The 22,008-nt window shown below is 36.4% G+C and overlaps 1 protein-coding gene across 1 annotated transcript in view; it reads right to left on the bottom strand.

Moving 5' to 3' along the window:
- The window catches only part of LEKR1 (leucine, glutamate and lysine rich 1), a 165,878-nt gene that overhangs the window by 19,320 nt on the left and 124,550 nt on the right, over nucleotides 1-22,008 (bottom strand). The window contains exon 10 of the mRNA XM_055321383.1: nucleotides 10,563-10,656. Coding sequence (XP_055177358.1) covers nucleotides 10,563-10,656 — 94 coding nt within the window. The remainder of the gene's footprint in view (nucleotides 1-10,562; nucleotides 10,657-22,008) is intronic.

The raw sequence follows: 22,008 nt of genomic DNA, 5'->3' as shown, positions 1-22,008 counted from the left end.
GGAGGAAAATGTCAGACTTGTGACTGTGACTCTGAGATTCAGACCACTACGAGAGGAGGAGAGAGGTTAATATGAATTTCTCAGGGAAACACTGAAACCAGCGTACCAGGAAACAGAAAATTTGCTAAGAAAGTTTACATAAAGCCCTTTAAATTAAATAAAATTCAGATAGAAGAATAGCCCCAGCGTGGGGTCAGTTGAGTTTATTGCACTAGTTATAGGACTAAGCGTTTCCTCTACGGCAAAACGATTATGTTTATACTCAATGCAAGTAGTTATTTTGGCTCTCTCAAAATAAATTTCTGGATCGTTTGAGAAAAAGGATGTTAAGGATCACTTAGGAACGTGATAGCCCTGCTGAAATGTGTTGTTCTCAGACTTCTAAAGGCAAGAGAAGCCTTGGGGGCACTCAGGAACAAAACAAAACAAAACCACCAGATGTTCTTCTGAATTCCAGGTACTTACATCTACCTGCCTCCTGCTAGCCAATACCACAGGTGTCTCTAATAAACTGAATCGGAAACCTAGATACAATCCCTTCCCCACCTGTTCCTTCCCCAGTCAGGACACAGAAACCACAATCCATGTAGTTATTCAGGTCAGCAACAGGGCATCATTTTTACCATTCACACCTAATCCAGCACAAGTTCTATTCAGTTTGCCTTCAACAGATGCCTTGAATCCATTCATTTATTTTCATTTCCACTCCTAACGCTCTAGTTCTGGCCGCCACCACCTTTTCACCGGCCTCTTTCCTTCCACCCCTGCTTCTCTCCAATCCATGGTACACACAGCAGGGTGTACAAAATATAAATTGGATTATTTTATTTCCTCTTAGTGGTTTCTCAATATGTTAGTATAAAATCAAAACTCCTAAACATGATCTTCCACTGGGCCACCACCAACCCACGTGACACTTTGTGTGAAGCAGAAAAGTGCCCCGTCCTTAGGTGAACATAGCCTCATGCTGAGGACAGCACCTGGTGGGCAGAGCGCTGGCTGGATTCCAGCTCCCTTCCCTCCCTTGGCCTGCACTGCGGTGTTGGGCACAAGGCAAACGCTGCCTACGGCAACCCCGGGCCCCTCCAACCTGACTTTCCCTTTCCCCATTTGATTAGCACACAGTGCTCCAACCACACTGGGATGGATCAGTTAAGAACACATGAAAGGAGGATATCAAAAGCAAAAACATTTGAAAAACTTGCAAGGTTCGACTTTAAGAGTTAATAGCCCACGACACTGTTAAAAAAAAATACAACTAAATAAAACAGTTTTCGAGAAGCTCAAGAGAAATATGTGCTGAGGTGTTAAAAAAAAAAATTCCTTGTGTAGTTAATTGGTAGAGCCAAGTAGTCATTTTAGGACAAAAAGACATCTCTCAAAATATGGACTGATTTCTTGAGTTAAGAGAATAAGAATGTATACAGACCAGTGGGACAGGCCAAACTGTAAATTAGACAACAGAAAGACTTTAAACAGACTCTTTTAAAAAGTTATTTAAATGTATTATGGGGAAGAATCTAGTTATGCAATCAGTAGAGTCCTTAGAAGGGGACGAAACACAAAGTATTCAGGGAAGAAAAGGTAGCTCACAGAGTCAATGAGTCAAGTAGCAAGGAGATCTCCTTGCCCCTACACTATTCCTTGGAGCGAGCTATTGTAGGTAAAGAGAGGGAGAAAAAGAAAAGAATAGAAGGAAGGTGGGAAAGAAAAAGCACGTAGGTAGAAGAGAGAAGAGTGATTTGCTGAGTTGAGTCTTAATTTGCACAACCAGAGAAAGGGAAGCAAAGTAAGGAGCTTCAGGTGGGATTTCTAAACATTTAAGGAAGCTGCGATGGATGCCAAGGGCCACCTGAACGTGTTGACACCGTAGCACAGAAACATGATACCCCTGGTTCCTTCGTAATCTGAATAGTTTGAGCAAAATAATGAGCCCACAAACCCGATGGTTTTGTTAAGCCGGTGTATTATTTGTCATTGAGGAGACGTACTCATGCCAATTACCATGTTTATGTCTTTTATAGGTTCGTACAAGCTCCGAGATGGGGGCACCTGGCTGTGGCTCAGGTGGTGATCCCGGGGCCTGGGCTGGAGCCCTGCGGGGGCTCAGTGGGGAGTCTGCTTCTCCCTCTCCCTCTCCCCCTCCCCCTCCCACTCCCCCTCCTGGCGCACTCTCGCTCATTTTCTCTCTCAAATAAATAACCAAAATCTTAAAAATAAATAAATAAAATCTCTTAGATTAAAAAAACCATAAAAAATAAATATCTTTGATGGCAGAATGTGTGCTTATGCAAAATAAATGAATTTGGTGATGGTGGTTACATAAAAGATAAATGACTTTATATAATAGCTAATAGTAATTTTAATAATCGTGGGGGAAATTCTGATTTCGAAAACCAAAGCATGAATAATATACAAGCTCAGGAGTTACACAAATTAAAATAAATGATCTCTGTACAGGTTTCAGGTTCTAATTTTTTTTTGTTTTTTATTTATCCATAGCTCCCGTTAGCTCAGACTCTCTCCTTGGTGAAGGTTTCCTGCTGACTCTAGAGCACTCGGAGTATGTTGTTTTTTGACTCCCTTTGAATTTGTATGGAAACACATAACTACTATTTTATAACACCCGCGTCTAATACTGATGTGTAAAATGCTGTCTGTTCACTATTTTCTGCATGAGATATTTGCGGTTGATTCTGTGATAATTTTCTGTCTATGGAGCCAAATACCATGTTGTAACATAATCACTCATTAGTGATGATCCCCATAAAAGCAAGGGAATTTCAGATGCTGAAGTAGAAATTAGGCCGGCTTGTGTATATTTGATGGGTACCTATATAATTTTTAAAAATATATCTCCTAAAAATAAATTATTTTGCTGTTTTCCAAAAATTAAAAGCAAACGCTGGTGGAAAACTAACACGCCAGATTATTTATGAATTAACTACTGAATAAAAATATTGTAAAAGTAGATGGTTATTTAAATACAAAAAATTTGCAGTAAAAAAAAACCAATGCTAAGGAATCAGAATATGTATTGAAGTCCTGCCAAGAACTGAGTGAACTCAGGATGAAAGGAGAGACTATTCACTTGGTGGTACCAATACAAGGTAGGGTGGCATAGTATTAACTCATTTAATTCTTACAATATATAATAATAATAATAATAATAATAATAATAATAATATATAATAATTCTTATTCACACTGTCTGGATCCTGAAATAGGACCAGAGAGGTTAAGTACCTTCTCCAAGATCATAGAGCTACTACGAGGTGGAGACGGTGTGCACACCTACCTGTTTCTGGTAGATCCCCGGCTCACATGTTTCATTCTTCCATCTAGCCTGTCTCCCCACACACCTACATAGCGTGGTGACTAAGGGGATGGACTTCGTATTTATTTAGTTTCAAAATGCTTGGGGATCTTTCCAGATAGCTTTTTGTCAATAAATTCTAATTCAATTCCACTGTGGTCAGAAAAAATACTTTGCATGTTTTGAATCCTTTTAAACTTATTGAGAGTTATTTATTTTCCAGAATATGATCTATTTTAGTAAATGTCCCATGTGCACTTGAGAAGAATGTTTATTCTGCTGTTAAATGGAGAATTTTATAAATATCAATTAGGTCATGTTCGTTAAAAGTGTTGTTTAATATATCTCTTTAAAATAAATTGTTATAGGGGCACCTGGGTGGCTCAGTGGTTGAGTGTCAGCCTTTGGCTCAGCTCAGGATCCCAGGGTCCTGGATTCAAGTCTTGCATCGGGCCCCTGCATGGAGCCTGCTTCTCCCTCTGCCTGTGTCTCTGCCTCTCTCTCTGTGTCTCTCATGAATAAATAAAATCCTTTAAAAAATTGTTATAAAAAACTATTACACTATTTTCCACAGACTATATCTCTACTAATTTTCCAGATGTTTTTCTATCAATTATTGAGAGACAGCTATTATTGACATCTCTAATTGTGGATTTGTCTATTTCTTCTTGCTGTCCTAACAATCTTTGCTTAATTTTAAGACCATGTAACTAGGTGAATAACATGTAGGATTATTATGTCCCCTTGGTGAACTGATCCTTTAAACATTATGAAATGATCTTCATTATCCTTACTAATATTCTAAATATTCTGATAGCTTTGCTTTGAAATTTACTTTTCTTTTTTTGAAAATATTTACTCATTTACTTTAGAGAGAGAGAAAGAGAGAAAGAGAGTGCCTGCATGAGCTAGCAGGAGGGGGAGAGGGAGAGAGAGAGAGAGAGAGAGAGAGAATCCTCAGCAGACTCTGTGCTGAGTGGACTCTGACCCTTGGCTTGACCCCAGGACCCTGAGATCATGACCTGAGCCGAAATCGAGTCAGCTACCCACTGACTGAGCCACCCAGGCCAAAATTTACTTTTCTTATAGTAACCTGGTTCTTTTAGTTTTCTTTTGATTTGTATCAGCATATACTCTGTTGTACATCCTTTATTTTTAACCTATTTATGAAAATATTTCTTTAAAGTGTATTTTTTTGCAGGGAACATAGTTTTGGAATTTTATCCAACATGACAATCCAACGGGGATTTTTAAGCCAGAGCGTGGCAAACTATGGCCCAAAATGGACTAAATTTAGCCATTCATTTGCTTATTGTCTATGGCTGCTTTTAAGCTATAATGGGAGAGTTGAGTGGTTGCAACAGAGACTCAATGTCCCACAAAACAAAAATATTTACTAACTGGTCCTTTATAGAAAAAGTATGATAACCTCTGGCTTACATGATTTACATTTAATTTGATTATTAATATGATTAGCTTTTAAAGTCATCTTGCTATATGTTTTCTATTTGATCCATCTCATCTTTTTTCCTTTTCCTCTTTTTCTTTTTATCTTCTTCTGAATTGAGGGTTTTTTTTTATTTCAATTTTATTTTCTTTGTTGGCTTGTTAGCTATAATTTTTTTTCCTACTTTTGTGGTTGCTTTAGGGTTTTAGCTTAATGCAATCTATCTCCTCGTGATAGATCACTTCATGTATAGGAATCTCACAATAGTATACTGTTTTTCCCTTAGACACTGTGTTATTTTTTAATATATTTTGCTTCTACATGTTATAAGTCTCATATTAGTCAATACTTTGTTTCAATAATTAATTATATTTTTAAAAATTCAAATAATTAAATGGCTCATGTTTATCCACATTTTTATCATTTCTGATGTTCTACATTCCTTTGTATAGATCCATATTTTCATATGGTATAATTTTTCTTCTGACTAAAGGACTTCTTTAAACATTTCTCACAGTGTGGTGATATAGTTGCTCAACTTTTTCATTTCTGAAAAAGCCTTTCACCCTCATATTTGAAGGATACTTTCATTTTGTATGGAATTCTAGATTGGCAGCTTGCACTCCCAGTCTCCTCATTCTTTCAGTACTAAAAATACTCACCTTCTTCTTGCTTATATTGTCTTTTATTTTTGGTTTGTTTTCTAGAGAGAGAGGGGTAGGGAGGGACAGAGGGAGAGAGAAAATCTTAGGCAGGCTCCACTCCCAGCATGGAGCCCAATGTTGGGCTTAATCTCACAACCCTGAGATCATGACCTGAGCCAGTCAAGAGCCTGATGCTTAACTGACTGAGCCACCCCAGTGCCCTAATCATACCGTCTTTGATGAAAAAAATCTGCTGTCATCCTTACCTTTGTTCCTCTCTATATGTCTCTTATTCTCTGGTGGCTTTTAAGATTTTCTTTCTATCACTATTTTTCAGCAATCAGATTAGAATGTTCCTTGGTGTGCTTGAAGTTTGTTGAACTTCTCGAATGTGCAGGTTTACAGTTTTAATTAAATCTTGAAATTTTTCAGCCATTATTTCTTCAAATATTTTTTCTGTCCTTTCTTCTCTCTCCCGTCCTTTGGGAATTCCAATTATGCATATACTAGTTGACCTGTATTTGTTTCATAGCTCACTGATGTTCTTGTTTGTTTTGAGTCTTCTATTTTTGTTTCATTTGGATTGTTTCAGTTGTGTGTATTCAAGTTCAGTAAACTTCTGGAATGTCAAATCTGCCATTAATCCCAGGCAGTGTACTTTTTATCTTAGATATTGTAGTTTTCATCTCTAGAAGTTCACTTTAAATCTTTTTTATATCTTCTATATCTCTACTTAACATAGTCAGTTTTTCCTCTATTTTTTGGACAAATAGAATACAGTTATTGCAACTGTTTTATTGTCCTTGTCTGTTCATTCTAATATATGTGCTTTTCTGAGTCAATTTTTACTTATTAATTTTTCTCTAATTATGAGCTCTCTTTTCCTTTTTCTTTTTAATGGCAGTTTTTGATTGAATTTCCATTGTAAATTTTACCTTGTTAGATGTTGGATATTTTTGTATTCTTGTGAGTATTATTAAACTCTGTTCTGGGATGCAGTCAAGTTTCTTGGAATCAGCTTGACTTTTTAGTTCTTCTTTTTAAAATTTGTAAGTCAGAATCAGTTCAGCATTTAATCTAAGGCTAATTTTTTTCCTCCTACTGATGCACGACCCTTCTGAGAACTCTACCCAGTGCCCTGTGAATTATAGGTCTTCCCGTCTGGCATTGTGTGAGAATTTGGTACTCCTCTCTGTCCTTTCAGGTGGTCTTTCTCTGCCTTTGGGTAGTCTCCCCACACATATGCACTGACCATACATATACTAAATGGGGACTCTCTAGATCTCCAGCATTCTGTCTGTGTGCAGCTCTCTGCTGAGAACACTACTCTGTGAACTCTAGCCATCTTCATCTCTCTAGTCTTCTCAAGACCAAGAAAGAGATGACAATGTCATATTAATGATTTTCCTCTCTCGTGAGGAAAAAAAAGTCCATGCTTTTCTTTGAGCACTTGAAGCAACTTCAGTCCATATTCTCAACTTTTAAATTTGAGCAATCACAGAGCTCACTTCTGTAAGAAGTCTCCTGTCTGTAAGAATCATTGTCTTTTGTTGCCTGGTATTTGGTGTCTTGAAACCATTGTTTTCTATCTTTTCTCCAGTGGCTTAGTGATTTTGGAGGGAGAGTAAATCTGGCTTCTATTAATCCATCTAGGCCAAATGCAGAAGTTTTGAATTTTGTATTTAGCTCTCATTTTTTTCCCCAAGGTTTGTATCAGTTGTTATTTCCTGGCTATATAGCCTTGGCAACTTAACCTAACTTCTCTGAGCCTTATTTTTTTCCATGAGCTACCAGGAATAATAATTTTATAATAATTAAAATTACATTTATGGAAAGCACAAGGCCTGGCATATAGTAAACACTAATACTGGAGGCTACTTTTATTATCTTGATTAAGGATTTAAATCAGATGATATTGCAGGCCATTCTAGATCTAAAAGTTTGTGATCTTATTAATTCAATTTTGAAAATTACATGCTATAATTTTTCAAATTAAAGTGTGCTCTCCATATTCTTTTTAGCCATACATTTCTTATGCATAAATGTACAATGATATTTTTATGACAAGTTCTTCTCTGTCAAATTTTGTTATTTTACAAGTTATTCTTTTAAGTTTCATTAATAGTACCCTAAAACACATTAGGGATTACTCAGCCATTTGCCCGTTATATTTTGAAGGAAAATTTGAGATTTTTTTGTTTGCTTCCCTTTGATGATAGAATTGACTATCTCTTGAGGTAAACCCCAACCCCACTACCCTGCATTTTCACTATCAATTCAGCTGCTCACCTAGGAAGGTTCTGTTTGTTTATTCAACTATTGACTTTTAAAAGCTCTACGCACTATTTATTTATTTATTTATTTTTTCTACGCACTATTTAAAATGAGGTCAATAGTAGTACAATTCTAAAATGTTCCTAAATGGGACGATATTTTAGTAATAATCTGACAAAATATTTGGCTGGGATTTGTTTATCACACTAAAAAGTAATAATCAACACATGACTATCACTTAATGTCAGCACTCTGGCTATAGGAAATTTTTTAATTACAAAAATTTTAACTGAAAAGTAACAACATTGTGCATTTGGAACCAATTTTAAATGTTCAGTATGCACATTAATTTATTTTCTTCACATCAAAGAAATACTTGAAATAAAAATCTATGGCAATTAGTAAATATGCAGTTATTTTAAAATGTGCCATCCTTGTTGCATAGCAACTATTGATTCTATTATGTGCTTTTTACATACTCTAAAATAATTAAGTACAGGCACAAATTGCTATCTACTTTTTTTGAATGTTAAAAGCATTTAAGTTATGAAGTTTATTCTAATATGTATATTATATATTTGTAAAGGGAACACTTCATTCCTACACAAAGGCACAGTGACCCAAGAAAGAGATGACAATGTCATATTAATGATTTCCCTTTCTCATGAGAGGACTTTTTGGGAACTTTTTATTCATAGTCTCAATAACTAACACAGCCAAGACATAATTATCATTCCTTGGCTTTACTGGTCTGGATCTTGATTTACTGCTAAGCTAAATGATAAGATTTATTAACAAGAAGTCATGTCCTCTCAACAAAATGAAATGCCCATTTATATCATAGAAAATTATACATGCCAAAATGCATCTATGATAAAATTAATTTATTAGAATGATATCATGGTCTTAGCAAGAACTTAGAAAATCTTACATAGGTTTGTTTTCATCATCAAATTAACATCATGAAGCAAGATCATAATGCTTTTATATGATTAAATGCTAACACTAACTTGGTCCACTTGCTCTGTCAGTAACCTCATAGACAGGGTACAGTGAGCAGCAGTAATAGAGTAAGTAGATTGTAAATGCAGAGACTTCTCTAGTAGATTGTATCTGAATGTCCTTCACGGGGTGTGACCATGGAGATAAGGAACTTCTACACAGCAAAGGCAGGAAAGTTCACTCTGTCAGTCTAAGAGAAGCTCCGGTGTCTGAGGGAAGGGAAGAATCTGTGGATTTCTATTCACATTAATTCCATCAGTGAAATTTCTGCATTAAGAGATATTTACAATATCTCTTCATACACACTTCCAAATTGCTCTCCAAAGGGTTGCTATAACTTCCAGCCCCTTAAAGAGTGAATATGAGAGATTATCTCACTAGACTTCATCACAATGCCAAAACCGCTCTATTAACTGGATGGGTTAAAAAATAATCTCATTATTTTAATTTGCAATTTTTGGATTGCTGAGTAGGTTGAGCCTTTTTTTTTTTTTGTATTTTCAAACATGGATTCATAAGGATGGAGGAAGTGAATAAGAACAGACTAGCCAACTGTACCCCAAAGCTAGTAAAATTAGAAAGAATTTTTTTAAATGTGGGCTTTAGAGTAGAAGGAAAAGAAAAAGTCCATGCTTTTCTTTGAGCACTTGAAGCAACTTCAGTCCATATTTTCAACTTTTAAACTTTTAATTTTGCCTGTATGGAACTATTGTTATAGTGATCACTTCTCTTACAGAATGAGTGTGTGATCCCTGAGGGACAAGGAAAGTGAGTTGTTTTATAGAGGGCCAGTAATGCCTCAGTATGGCCAACTGAGAAAAGAATGGAAATGAAAGTGAAAAATTTAGAACAGACCTGAGCAAGCAACAATCTCTAAAGGGTTTCGATTTGGTGGATGGTAGGGCGGAAGAGTCCGCGTGGAGATGTTAGTTTGAAGGTGGCCACTGCTTGTCCCTTGAGGTTACAAGTTATAGGGCCTAGACATCACAGAGAAGAATCTGGTAATAACCAAACAGCTTGTCAAGACTTTAGTCAAGCAATCTGAATTTCAGTAGCCAGCTCTAGTTTGATGTGCAAATTTACAATGTTATCAGAAAACCAAGGATGAGGACTAGTGCTAGGGAAGGTATCAATTGGGCAAGAGAAAGAGGTAGAAAGGTTCAGGGCATTGTTCAGGGTACGGCCCAGGGACCAATCAAGGAGTATCAGAAATTTATGGCAGGGAGATGATGGCTGTAAGCCTCAATGACTAGAGCAGTACAAGGCCTGAGGAGGTAGAGACCAATAATTTTTAGAATATTATTTGTATCCTTTAAAATTATCAAAGTAATACATATTTACTACTGAAATCTTGAAAAATTTTAGAAAGTTCAAAGACAAAAAAAAATCAATGCATTTTTCAGTACTCTAAGAGAAAACATTTTCTTTGCAAATAATGAGTTAAATTCTTACACATTTTACTTTGCCAAGTGTTCATAACTGAGTAATTTTGCCATTTTCCATTCTCTTGTAGTATCTTATTAAAAGCAGAGAAATTGTAAGAATAATTGAATATTCTTCTGCTTTTAAGGATGTAGTCAAATGAAGTTTCTGTCACTTTACAGGAACAAGGTAAATACTTAAAGATAAAAATTACATTTTTACATGAGAACTAAGGGCTATCTTAATTTTACGAGATTTCAAATTCTATTCTTACCGTTTTATTTCCATTATGTTGTTTGATATTTTGGAAAAGACACTTATAAGCATGTTTGGTCTAGGAAATTCCAGAAGGAATCAAAATGTGCATAGAAGCAAAGATCCCTGGAATAGTCTCCTGGCAAACAGAATTTTTAAAAGCAAATAAGACACACGCAGATGAAAGCTACATTATTGTTACCTTCTCTCTCCAGTTATCATCATTCAGCAGCTTCTGTCTAAGGGTTTCCTGCAGCTGCTCGATGCTTTTCTGATGTGAAATCAGCATTAATTCCCTGAAAACCATAAACCCAACAAATGAGTCAAGACCCTGACACTCTTCCTAAATTGCACCTCCTGGCTCAGGTAATAGTATTTCACAACTTAGTCTGTTTCTTCTCTTTAGCAATATATATACTGCCACTAGATACTACTTGTACCATTAACAGCAATTTACAAACACTACATACAAGGTAAGTATTTTTCTCAGGCATAATTTTTGCTTATTAAGTTATTTCCTTTGCATGAAATAGTAACAACATATGTGGAGCCATAAATACCATAAAATGTTACACATTATGGTTTCAAAGTTTATGACTAAATTCTAACACTAGACAATATTTTGTTTCCTAAAAAAAGGAAAATAGGTTGGGATATGCCATAAAATCAACATATGTTCACGGTTCTTGCTAAATTTATTTTTCTTATACTTGTCTTAAGTACTGATTGGAACAGACCAAATGAAACAGAAGGTAATGTCTGAGATATGGTATAGTATAAAACATATTAGAAAATTGAAAAAAAATAAAGAACATTTTAATATTTTAATCCACATAAATGGATCTTAAAGTTTAGTTCATAATCCCCTGGGTGGAAGAAAGTGCAGAAGATTCGTTAAGAGCATTTCACAGGGGCACTGAAATTAAGCTTCTGAATATCACAAGTAGTGGCAAAAGCACATTTGTTGATCAGGGATCCTTCCCTTTTCTGTAATGACCATGTCTCTCCTTAGTTTTTATATAGGTGATTCTTCTCCATTGCTTATTCCTCTTCCTAATCTATTTGTGTTCCATTACCACTCTATTCCTTTTAGCTCTGACTCCTTTCTCAAAATTGTGGCACTCAATTACAACTGCTTATTGGACATTTCCACCCTAATGAATCATTAATACCAGATACATTCAAAAACAAATTCACCATCATCTCCTACAATATTGCTTTCCCTTTTGACTTCTAAAAATCTTCAAGAGTCAAAATCTTTGGTTTGAAATCCCCGAGTTTTCCCTGACTCTTTCTTCTTCTTGTCCCACCATATCCATTCAATACCAAATTCTCTATTTTGCTTCCTGAGTGCTCCTCAAACTATTTCCTCTCCTCCTTTCCTACTGCCAACAGTCTTTTTAAGGTTCTTGACTTTCTCTCACCTATAGCACTATAATAGACTCTCAATCTACCTCTTGATTTCTTTTCTGGTCTTATAATTAAACTTTTTTTCTTACCTAATAAAAATAATGCCAACATTTCTAGGCTAGAAAAACTTAAGGACACAAGCTTAAGAAGACATGTTGGACTTGGTAACCAGGATTATGAATATCATTTGAGGGAAAATGATGTTTAAAAAAACTCCCCAGACTTCTCTTTCTAGAAATGTGTTGGACGAGGTACTTTGAAACTCTCCTACTGAAAATAAGTAAACATTTTTTTAACTTATAAAAAAATATCTTAAACTTCATCAGTGAGCTGGACAAAAAGTAGAAAGGATGCAGAGGAAAAAGCTCAAGTGAAAGGACAGAAAAAGGATATGAGCGGAAAACTTGAAATCTGAACAAGGTCTGTAGTTTAGTTAATCGTATTACACCAATGTTAATTTCATAGTTTTTACAGATGTGTCCCTGTTATTAAAAATGGGCCAAACAAGGGCAGCCCGGTGGCTCAGCGGTTTAGCACTGCCTTCGGCCCAGGGCATGATCCTGGAGACCTCAGATTGAGTCCCACGTCGGGCTCCCTGCATGGAGCCTGCTTCTCCCTCTGTCTGTTTCTCTCTCTCTCTCTCTCTCTCTCTCTGTCTCAAATAAATAAATAATCTTAAAAAAAGGGGGGGGGCAAACAGAAACATAAACTCTCTCTGTATTGTCTTTGTAAATTTTTTGTAATTTCAAACTAAATCTTAAAAAAAAGAAAGTAAAAGGAAGAACCCCCAACAATAAGTAGAGCATTGAAACCAATTCTTACCTTGAAGGTACCTTCCAAATCTGATGAACCTGAGCTTTAAATTTCATAACCATGAAGGGCTCAGGAGAGAAAGAGTAAAAGGAAACTCACCTGCATGAAGCTGCATCTCAAAGAGCTGCACATGCAGTTTATGTGTGAAATTCACACCTAGTATGTGTAAAATTCAAACAACATCTCTCAAGGTACAAAAAGAAAATTACTACTTTTGAATTTTGGTGCTAGGGAGAGGGAAAAATATAAATGTCTCACAAGAATTTATAAACACAAACTAACCCTAACACAGGTTTGTATTGTGAATTCATATAACCTGAGTGATTCAAAACGCTTCATGTTGAAAGGATATCTTCAAGTCATAATAGGTTAACTTTGCCTCCAGACGCTGATAGAAAAAAAAAAAAACAGTACTTTTGGGAACAACCTATCTTCAACGTGGGACTCAAAGATTTTCTACAGTTATAAAAGACCTATGAAATCATGTTTTTTTTTATTTTTTTATTTTTTTTAAATGATAATTGACCATTTTATTTTTTTTTAATTTTTATGTATTTACGATAGTCACAGAGAGAGAGAGAGAGGCAGAGACACAGGCAGAGGGAGAAGCAGGCTCCATGCACCGGGAGCCTGACGTGGGATTCGATCCAGGGTCTCCAGGATCGCACCCTGGGTCAAAGACAAGCGCTAAACCACTGCGCCACCCAGGGATCCCATGTTTTTTTTTTTTTTAAATCACAAAACTATAAAAGAAAAAAAGCCAGTAAGAGAATGAGCAGACACAAATGAAAGCATAATCAAACTCATGAGTGTTGAATTTTCAGATACAGAATATAGAATCAGGATATTCAAGGAAATAAAAGATTTATTTAAACAAGATTTAAATAAGAAATATAAGATTGATTTAACATGAAATATGAAAAGAACCAAATCAAACTTGTAAAACTTAAAAATATAATAATCAAAATGAAAAACAGTGGGTGGTCCTGTAGCAGATTATTCATAGCTAAAGAATGAATAAACTTAAAGGGAGATTTAAAGAAATTTTATGGAGTAAAATACAGGAAGTGAGAAATACAGAAAATATAAAAGAGAAGTTGATACATGGAGGACAGAGTGAGAAGATCTAATATATATCTATTTATTATTTCAGAAGGAGAGGAGAGATAAGGGAGAGGAAGCAATATGTGAGGGGACTATTCTAGAATGATGAGAAACACTAACTCACAAATCTAGGAAGCCAAATGGATTCCAAGCAAGATAATAAAAAATGAATCTCCCATCAGGGCCTCTGTTGGTAAACATGAAGAACATCAAAGTTAAAGAGATCCTAAAAGAAGCTGGAGAGAATAAAACCATTATCTTCAAAGGAACCCAAACATATTGAAAGTTTATTCTCCAACACAAACAAAGGAAGTCAGACTGCAAAATAATATGTTCAAAATCTTATGAGAAAATAACCACCAACTAAAGTTAGGTACCCAGCAAAACTATCTTTCAGAATGAGACAGACAAACAAAACAGGAGTGTTTACTACCAGCTAAAGGACATTTACAAAGGAACCTTCTAAAGAATATGCTTTGCAAGAAGGGATAAGATCTCAGAAGGAAGGTCAGCATGCAAGAAGAAATGTGAGCAAAGAAACTGGCAGACACATGTAGGGAGGACAACTTCTTGGGCATATGGTCAAGACAGCTGTACAAAGCCCATGCTCAGAAAGGGATCCCATGCTTCAGAATGAATGCTTTTTGGTCACCATCATGAAACTCTTAATAATTTTATCTTTAAATTTGTGTTTTATGTGAGGTCTCATGGGACAATTGAGTATGTACCAGGGGCTTGGCTTGGAGCCTTGGCTCAAACACAGTCCTACCTCCTACCACCTCTCAGCCCCTGCTCCTCAGCCCTTGCCCAGCCTCTTCTGCCTTCCTCTGCTTCAGGCATGGTCTCAGGTACAGGCACCTGCATGGGAAGGGTGGGGTTTGGGCATGTGCACTCGCCCTGCTCTGAATCATAGGGAGGTGTACTGAGTGCCTGTGAAAGCCTGCATCCGTTCCATGATGTCCCCAGGCCCCAGGGAGCACCACATTCAATAGTAATCATGAAAACACCATGCCAGGTTGGAAGAGATACTTTGAAGTCAGGGAAAAAAAGCTTTGTAGCTTTTTGAACAGGAGATCCATGTTTTCATTTTGTACTGGGCCCTGAAAATTATGCAGCCAGCTCTGCATGCGGGTGATTATAAACAAATATCTGCATAAAATACAGTTTTAACTATGTTTAATTAGTGGGGCTAACAAAAGGATAGAACTAGAACAATAGACAAAACTGTAGACTATAAGTTAGAATGGCAACTATCAGAGCTCAAGAGTTCTTTGGCCCTTGCATGGTTGGGAGTTTGAGATATTATTTTTAGACTTCACTAAGAATGCATGGTAAAATTTCAAAAGTGACCACTTAAAGAATAGAAATAGAATATACCATTAGAGGAAAAAGCATAAAGAAAATAAACTCCAAAAATACCCCTCTACCCAAAGGCCCAAAAAGTAGAAACAGTGCAGAAAGGAAAAAAAAATAGAAAGCTTAAGGTAGCAGTCACATTGATGGCAAATAAATTAAACTCACAAGTTAAAAAAGAGAAACAGGCCTGATAAATGAACACAGCTGAGTTCTTTATCAGAGGCATTCTTAAAACATAAGGACATGGAAAGATTTTTTTTTAAAAGATGTAACAGAAAGAAAAAGTATAAAGAAAAACAAGTATGCAATTAAATTAATATTAGACAAAGTAAACTTAAAGACAAAAGTCATGGGCAGCCCAGGTGGCTCAGCAGTTTAGCGCTGCCTTCAGCCCAGAGCCAGATCCTGGAGACCCGGGATTGAGTCCCATGTCAGGCTCCCTGCGTGGAGCCTGCTTCTCCCTCTGCCAGTATCTCTGTCTCTGTCTCTCTCTGAGTCTCTCATGAATAAATTTAAAAAAGATATTAAAATAAAAAAGACAAAAATCATTATTCTTGGCTTCTAGTGAGACTAGATTAATTCACCATAAATAGTCTAAATTTATATGCACCTGTTCAAGTAGCCTTAAAATATATAAAGCAAAATCCAATAGAACTGTAAGGAGAAAGTATAAAATCCATCCTATAGTGGTAGATTGCAACACAGTTCCCTCAGTTACGTCAGTCAGTCTCTGGACCCACCATATAAAGCCATGGAAATTCACACTACACAGCTCCATGCTATTATGTGACAGGCCTTCCTATGAGGTACAATGCAGCCACCCAAAGTCAAGCACACAAATAATTCAGTAAAAATACAGAGGTTTTAACAATGCCAATAAGACAGACTTAAGGTACACATATAGAACTCTGTAACCAACTAGAAAAACACACATTTTCCAGATCACATGAACTGAGGACTACATCCTAGGCCAGAAAGTAAATTTCAAACAATTGTCCAATTAACCTGTATATTCCAATATGGCAGCCACTAACCATATGTAGCTTCTAAGCAGTAAAGGGTAACTGGTTCAAATTAGGATGTGCCTAATTTTAAAATGCATACCAGATTTGGAAATTTAGTAACACCCCAAATCTAAAATATCTGTGATAATTTTTAAAGATGATTACATATTTAAATGATAATTTGTATATATGGAGTTAAGTAAAATATATTAAGGTACATTTTACCTGTTTATTTTTCTCTTTTAATATGGCAATTAAAATTTTTTTAATTACATATGTACATAGTCTAATTCACATTATACTACTGAACAGCACTGTTAGAGTCCATATTCTCAGAAAACAAATGTCTGTAATGAAAGATACATAAAATATCTCCATGTATTAGGAAATTTAAAAAGTGTATTTCTGAATAAGTCATGGGTCAAGTAAAAAATCATAATTGAGATTTAAAAATTCTTAGAATTGAACAGTAATGAAATCTCTACATATCAAAACTTACGGAACACAGTTAAAACAGAAAGGACAAATCAATTGTGGTATAGTTCAGACTGTGATGCAGATGAAGAAATGAATGCTTTTCAGCTACATGCACCATAATGGACAAGTCCCAGAAACATAATCCTGAGCACAAAGAAAATCACTGGGTAACACATACAGTATGATTTTAGTCCTATGAAGATAAGATATATGCAGACTCTTTTTTTTTTTAAGGAATGCAAGCATACTTGGTAAAATCATAAAGCAAAGAAACATCAGGTATTATCTGTAGGTTTTTACAGACACTCTTTATCCACGGGAGAAAGTCCCCTTCTCTTCCTAGTTTGTGAGAACCGCAAAATGCGTGTTGATGGCTTCGTGTGCGCAGGAGGCACTGGGGTGGACCTGGGGAGAAGCGCAAAGGGACTTCTAAGCTAAGGTATAAGGTTCTTTCTCCTCAACTGAGCGGTTGCACACAGATGTTCATCGTACTGTGCTTCCTTACGCTTCATACCTATGTTCACCTTCTATGGTCTAGCCAATATTCATGTGAAAAGAAATTAGTGGTAAAAGCCTGAGCACATGCCTGTGGAGGAAAAGGAACCAAAGGGAAAAAGATGAAGGTGAAAGACCAGGCTGGTGACCAGCGGGGCGGAGTTAGCTGCCAGTTATGCGCACTAGGGACACGGCAGGGTCATTGGGCCCTGAAGGGACAGAGGTGAATCAGGAAGGCAGGATCCCTGTCCAAATGGTGCTCAAGATCCATAAAGGAAAAGGAAGATTTGCCTTTCGGAGTGGGAGGTGCACCCAGCAGGTTCTGAGCTTGCTTAGCCGTCTCTAAGCTGGAGGAAAGGAAATGAAACAGAAGAAACGAAGAATGAGGACAAGCAAAAGTGGGATTACATTAAAAACCTCGTTTGTGGCTTTCCTCCAGATATTTGGCCATTCCTGTCTCCCTTGCAGACTCATCTTCCTGTACTTGTTATTTCAACATTCGTGTTCCTCAGCACTTTTTCCTTCCTACCCTTCCTCTAGGTGATCTTATCCGCTCCTATGCTTGAAATGCAATCTAGATGCTGACAACTCCCAAATTTTTATCTCTGGCTCAAATCTATTCTCTGAGTGTCTGACTCATGAGTCCAGCTCACCATCTGACTGCTCTACTTTTATATTTCAGAGACGTCTCAAACTTAATGTATCTGTAATCTCAGAGGCTTAAAGTACTAGAGTTTATTTTTTGCTCATGTACGTGTCATCTGCGGCTTTGCTCCCCAGGTTTTGTTCCAGGATGTAGCTTAAGGAGCAGCTCTTACCAGGAATGCTATTTTTGTGACAGACAGAAATGAAAAATCTCCAAAACACTGGGTCTGTTAAGGCTTCTACTCAGAATTGGTGCATTCTCTCACATTTCAGTGGCAAGAGCAAGTCAAATGGCCGAGCCCGAGAGCAGGCAGGTGTGGACCGAACAGTTGTCTCACTGGGAGGTGTGCACCTGGCACCACCTGGAGTTCATCACACTTCTGAGTTCCCTGGAAGCCGCTGCGAGGATCTCTACCCTGAAGGTGGACAATTTTCCTTGCTGAGATTGTAGTTCCTTTTTATTGCTGAGTAGTACCTCATTGTATGGCTTTATCAATTCACCTGTTGATAGACACATAGGTTGTTTCATAGGTTTTGGCTGTTGCAGATAAAGCTGCTATGGATACCTCTGTGCAAGTTTGTATGTGGATTATTCCATTAGTTTCCCTGGGGTGAAACATCTGGGTAACAAGGTAAGGGTAATGCTTAACTTTTTAAGAAATTTCCAAACTGTTTCCCCAAAGACATTGCACTGTTTTACATTGCAAACAGCAGGGTATGAAAATTCTAGTTTCTCCACATTCTCATCAACACTTGGTTATGTTCAGACTTTTTAATTGTAGACATTCTGAAAGTGTGCAGTAGTATCTCACTGTGGCTTTAATTTGCATTTCCCTAATGACTAATGATGTTGAGCATCTTTTATTGTGTACGTATTGACCACCTTTATATCTTCATTGGTGAAATGTCTGTTCAAATCTTTTGTTCATTTTTTATTAGGTTGTAATGGTCATATAATGGAGTTCCTAAAGTTCTTTACATATTCTAGAAACAAGTCCTTTATGAGATGCATATTTTGCAAATATATTATTCCAGGCTACAGGTTGTCTTTCATTCCCTGTCTTTTAAAGAACAGAAGTCTTAATTTTAATGAAGTCCAATTTATCAGGGCTTTCTTCTTTTATGGAACATTCTTTTGGTGTTGAATCCAAGAAATCTTTGCCCAACTCAAGGGAGGGTGCATGCCCCTGAGTGGGGGGGGGTAGGGAAGGGGAAGAGGTAGAGGGAGAGGGAGAGAGAATCTTAAGTAGACTCTGCGCTGAGCACAGAGCTCGATTTGGGGCTTGATCTCATGACCCTGAGATCATGACCCAAATTGAAATCAAGAGTCTGATGCTTAACTGACTGAGCCACCCTGGCACCCCTACATTGGATCTATAAATCTATTTGGAGATAACTGCTCTCTTAAAGATATTGAGTCTTCTGTTCCATGAATACTGTATAACTCTCCATTTATTTTGGTCCTCTTTAACTTCCCTGAGCAATTGTAGTTTTCAGTGTATAGGTCTTGCCCATCTTTTGTTAGATTCACCTCTAGGTATTTCATGTGTTTTAAACTATTTTTGTAAATACCGTTTTTAAATGTGAATTATTTGCAAATACATGGAAATTAACTTGATTTTGGATGTTGATCTATTTTCTTGTAACCTTACTAAGTGAGGTTAGTAAGTTATTCCAGCAACTTCTTTTGTAGATTTCATAGGGTTTTCTATGTTAGTGAGCATGTCCTCTCCAGCTGAGCAGGGAGCTTATGCGGGGCTCAATCCCAGGATCCTAGGATCATGACCTAAGCTGAAGGCAGATGCTTAACCAACTGAGCCACCCAGGCATCCCCAGGAATTTTTTATATCCTATACGGTTTTGTTTTCTATGTCATTGATTTCTGCTGTAATCTTTATTAACTTTCTTCTTACTTTGGATTTGCTCTTCTTTTTCTAGTTTTTAAAGTAAGAGCTGAGACCTTTTTTCTTTTTTCACATTTATTGCTATAAAGTTTTGCTTTAGTGACATCCTACAAATTTTGATATTTCCATTTAGTTCAAAATGCTTTGTAATTTCCTTTTCGATATTTTCTTTGATCTATGTCTTCTTTAGAATTGTGTTATAGAGTGTAAAAATACTTGGGGAATTTTTGAGATACTTTTGTGTCATTTATTTCTAAATTAACTACATTATGACCAGAGAACACACTTTGTATGACTTGATTTCTTTTAAATTTCTTTGGTTTTGTTTCATAGACCAATTATAAGGTCTATCTCGGTGAATATTCTGTATGCCTTTGAGGAAAATTCTGCTGCTGTTGGGTGGGATGTTGTATACATGCCAATTAGGTTAGGTTGATTGATTGCTAAGTTCAAGTCTTCTATAGCCTGATTTTTTAATTTTTTAACCTATTATTGTGAGAGGCTAGTGAAATCTCTAATAATAATTGTGGATTTTTCTCCTTTTTTCAGTTCTATCAGTTTTCACTTCATATATTTTTAAGTTCTATTATTAGATGCACAAACATTCAAGATTATGCCCTCCTGATGAACTGACCTACTTATCATGTTCATTTTTTGAGAGAGAGAGAGAGACAGAGAGGAGAGGGAGGGAGGGGCAGTGAGAGAATCTTAAGCAGACTCCATTTCCAGCATGGAGCCTAACATGGGGCTCAATCTCACAACCTTGAGATCATGACCCAAGCTAAAATGAAGAGTCAGAAGTTTAATGGACTGAGCCACGCAAATGCCCTGATCCACTTATCATTATGAAATGAATTTTATTCTTAGCAATGTTTTTTGTTCCAGAATCTACCTTATATGATATCAATAGTATTTCAGCTTTCTTTTGATTAGCACCAACTTGGTATATTTTTTTCATTCTTTTAATTTTAAATTATTTATGTCATTACATTTAAAATAAATTTCCTATAAGTAGTTTATAGCTGAATCTTACTTTTTTAATATAACCTGATCATCTTTGCCTTTTAATTTAATGTTTAGACACTTTACATTTAATTGAATTATTGATATGGTAAACCTTAAATCTATCATTTTGTTTCCTATTTGTCTTATCTGTTGTATCCTTTTCCTTCATATATATATATATATATATATATATATATATATATATATAAAAGATTTTATTTATTTATTCATGAAAGACACACACAGAGAGAGAGAGGCAGAGATACAGAGGGAGAAGCAGGCTCCCTGCAGGGAGCCCCACTCGGAACTCGATCCCAGGTCTCCAGGATCACACCCTGTGCCAAAGGCGGCGCTAAACCACTGGGCCACCGGGGCTGCCCAAGACAGATATAATTTTGTTGCCACTAGTATACTACCAGACTACCAAAAGTAGAATCCATTCCATATACATTCCTCTGATGGACCAAGTACAAAACACCACTGCTGTTATATGTTTTCTTTTAGAACAAAAACTGAAAGTCTAGTAGATTATAAAAGCTAAAATATAGTAGGTCAAGGTTTAAACAATGTTAATGAAGTGATAACAATTCACTGAATTTTTAAAGAGTTATGAAGTTCCCTATGACATTTCCACAAAGCATAAGGTGTTTTGAATGAACTCTTAAAAATTAAGGACTGAAAGTCTGCAGTGGTAAGTTGGCTTGATATTTATGGCTGTAGAAATGCAGAGGACTTTCAGATCTCTTGATTCCTGCTGAGCCTCTGATCCAGACTCCAAGAACCCTTGTACGATTCTTTAGTGGGACAAGGCAGAAAGAATAATGAGACGTGATTGTACAATTACTTACTGCCCTTGATTAGCATGAAACGGGCATTGAGTAATGTAAACAGACATGATTGTATGTGTGGAAAAGATAATCCTGATTCCAAAAATAAAAATCTCACTTATATACTATACCCAAGGGAGAGCTTACACATTGTTCAGGAATACAAAACCACTGTAAGACACTGATGATTAACAAAAAACTTAGAAGAAGTTAGAAGAAACTAAAAAGGATCAATTTTGACTCTTATAAGGCTTTTTGCTAGAAATATAGAGGAATGATAAGAAATAAAACATTGTTAGATGCATATTCCATGCATGCTGAATGGAATGTTCCATGTTATAAAAAGCTGAAAATGTGTAGCCATTTTTAATATCATACAGACCTCTAATTTCCTCTTCAGAACCAGTACTAGAGATAAAGATGGCTTAGAGTTACAGGAAACAACACAGACCTAGGTCGTAAATTGGGATTTTACTAAGAATCTAATAAAGAAGATTATCACTAGCATCCAGGAGTTTGGATTGTAGTCTCGCCTCTGACTTTTGACAAGTCATTAGATCCCTGGACCTGCGAGAAATACTGAGAGCTTTTGAGTCTTACGTCATGCA

The sequence above is a fragment of the Nyctereutes procyonoides genome, unplaced genomic scaffold (assembly GCF_905146905.1).
Source record: "Nyctereutes procyonoides isolate TBG_1078 unplaced genomic scaffold, NYPRO_anot_genome, whole genome shotgun sequence".
Classification (NCBI taxonomy): domain Eukaryota; kingdom Metazoa; phylum Chordata; class Mammalia; order Carnivora; family Canidae; genus Nyctereutes; species Nyctereutes procyonoides.
Note: the sequence above shows the minus strand (reverse complement) of the source record. Positions and strands in the feature narration are given on the sequence as shown.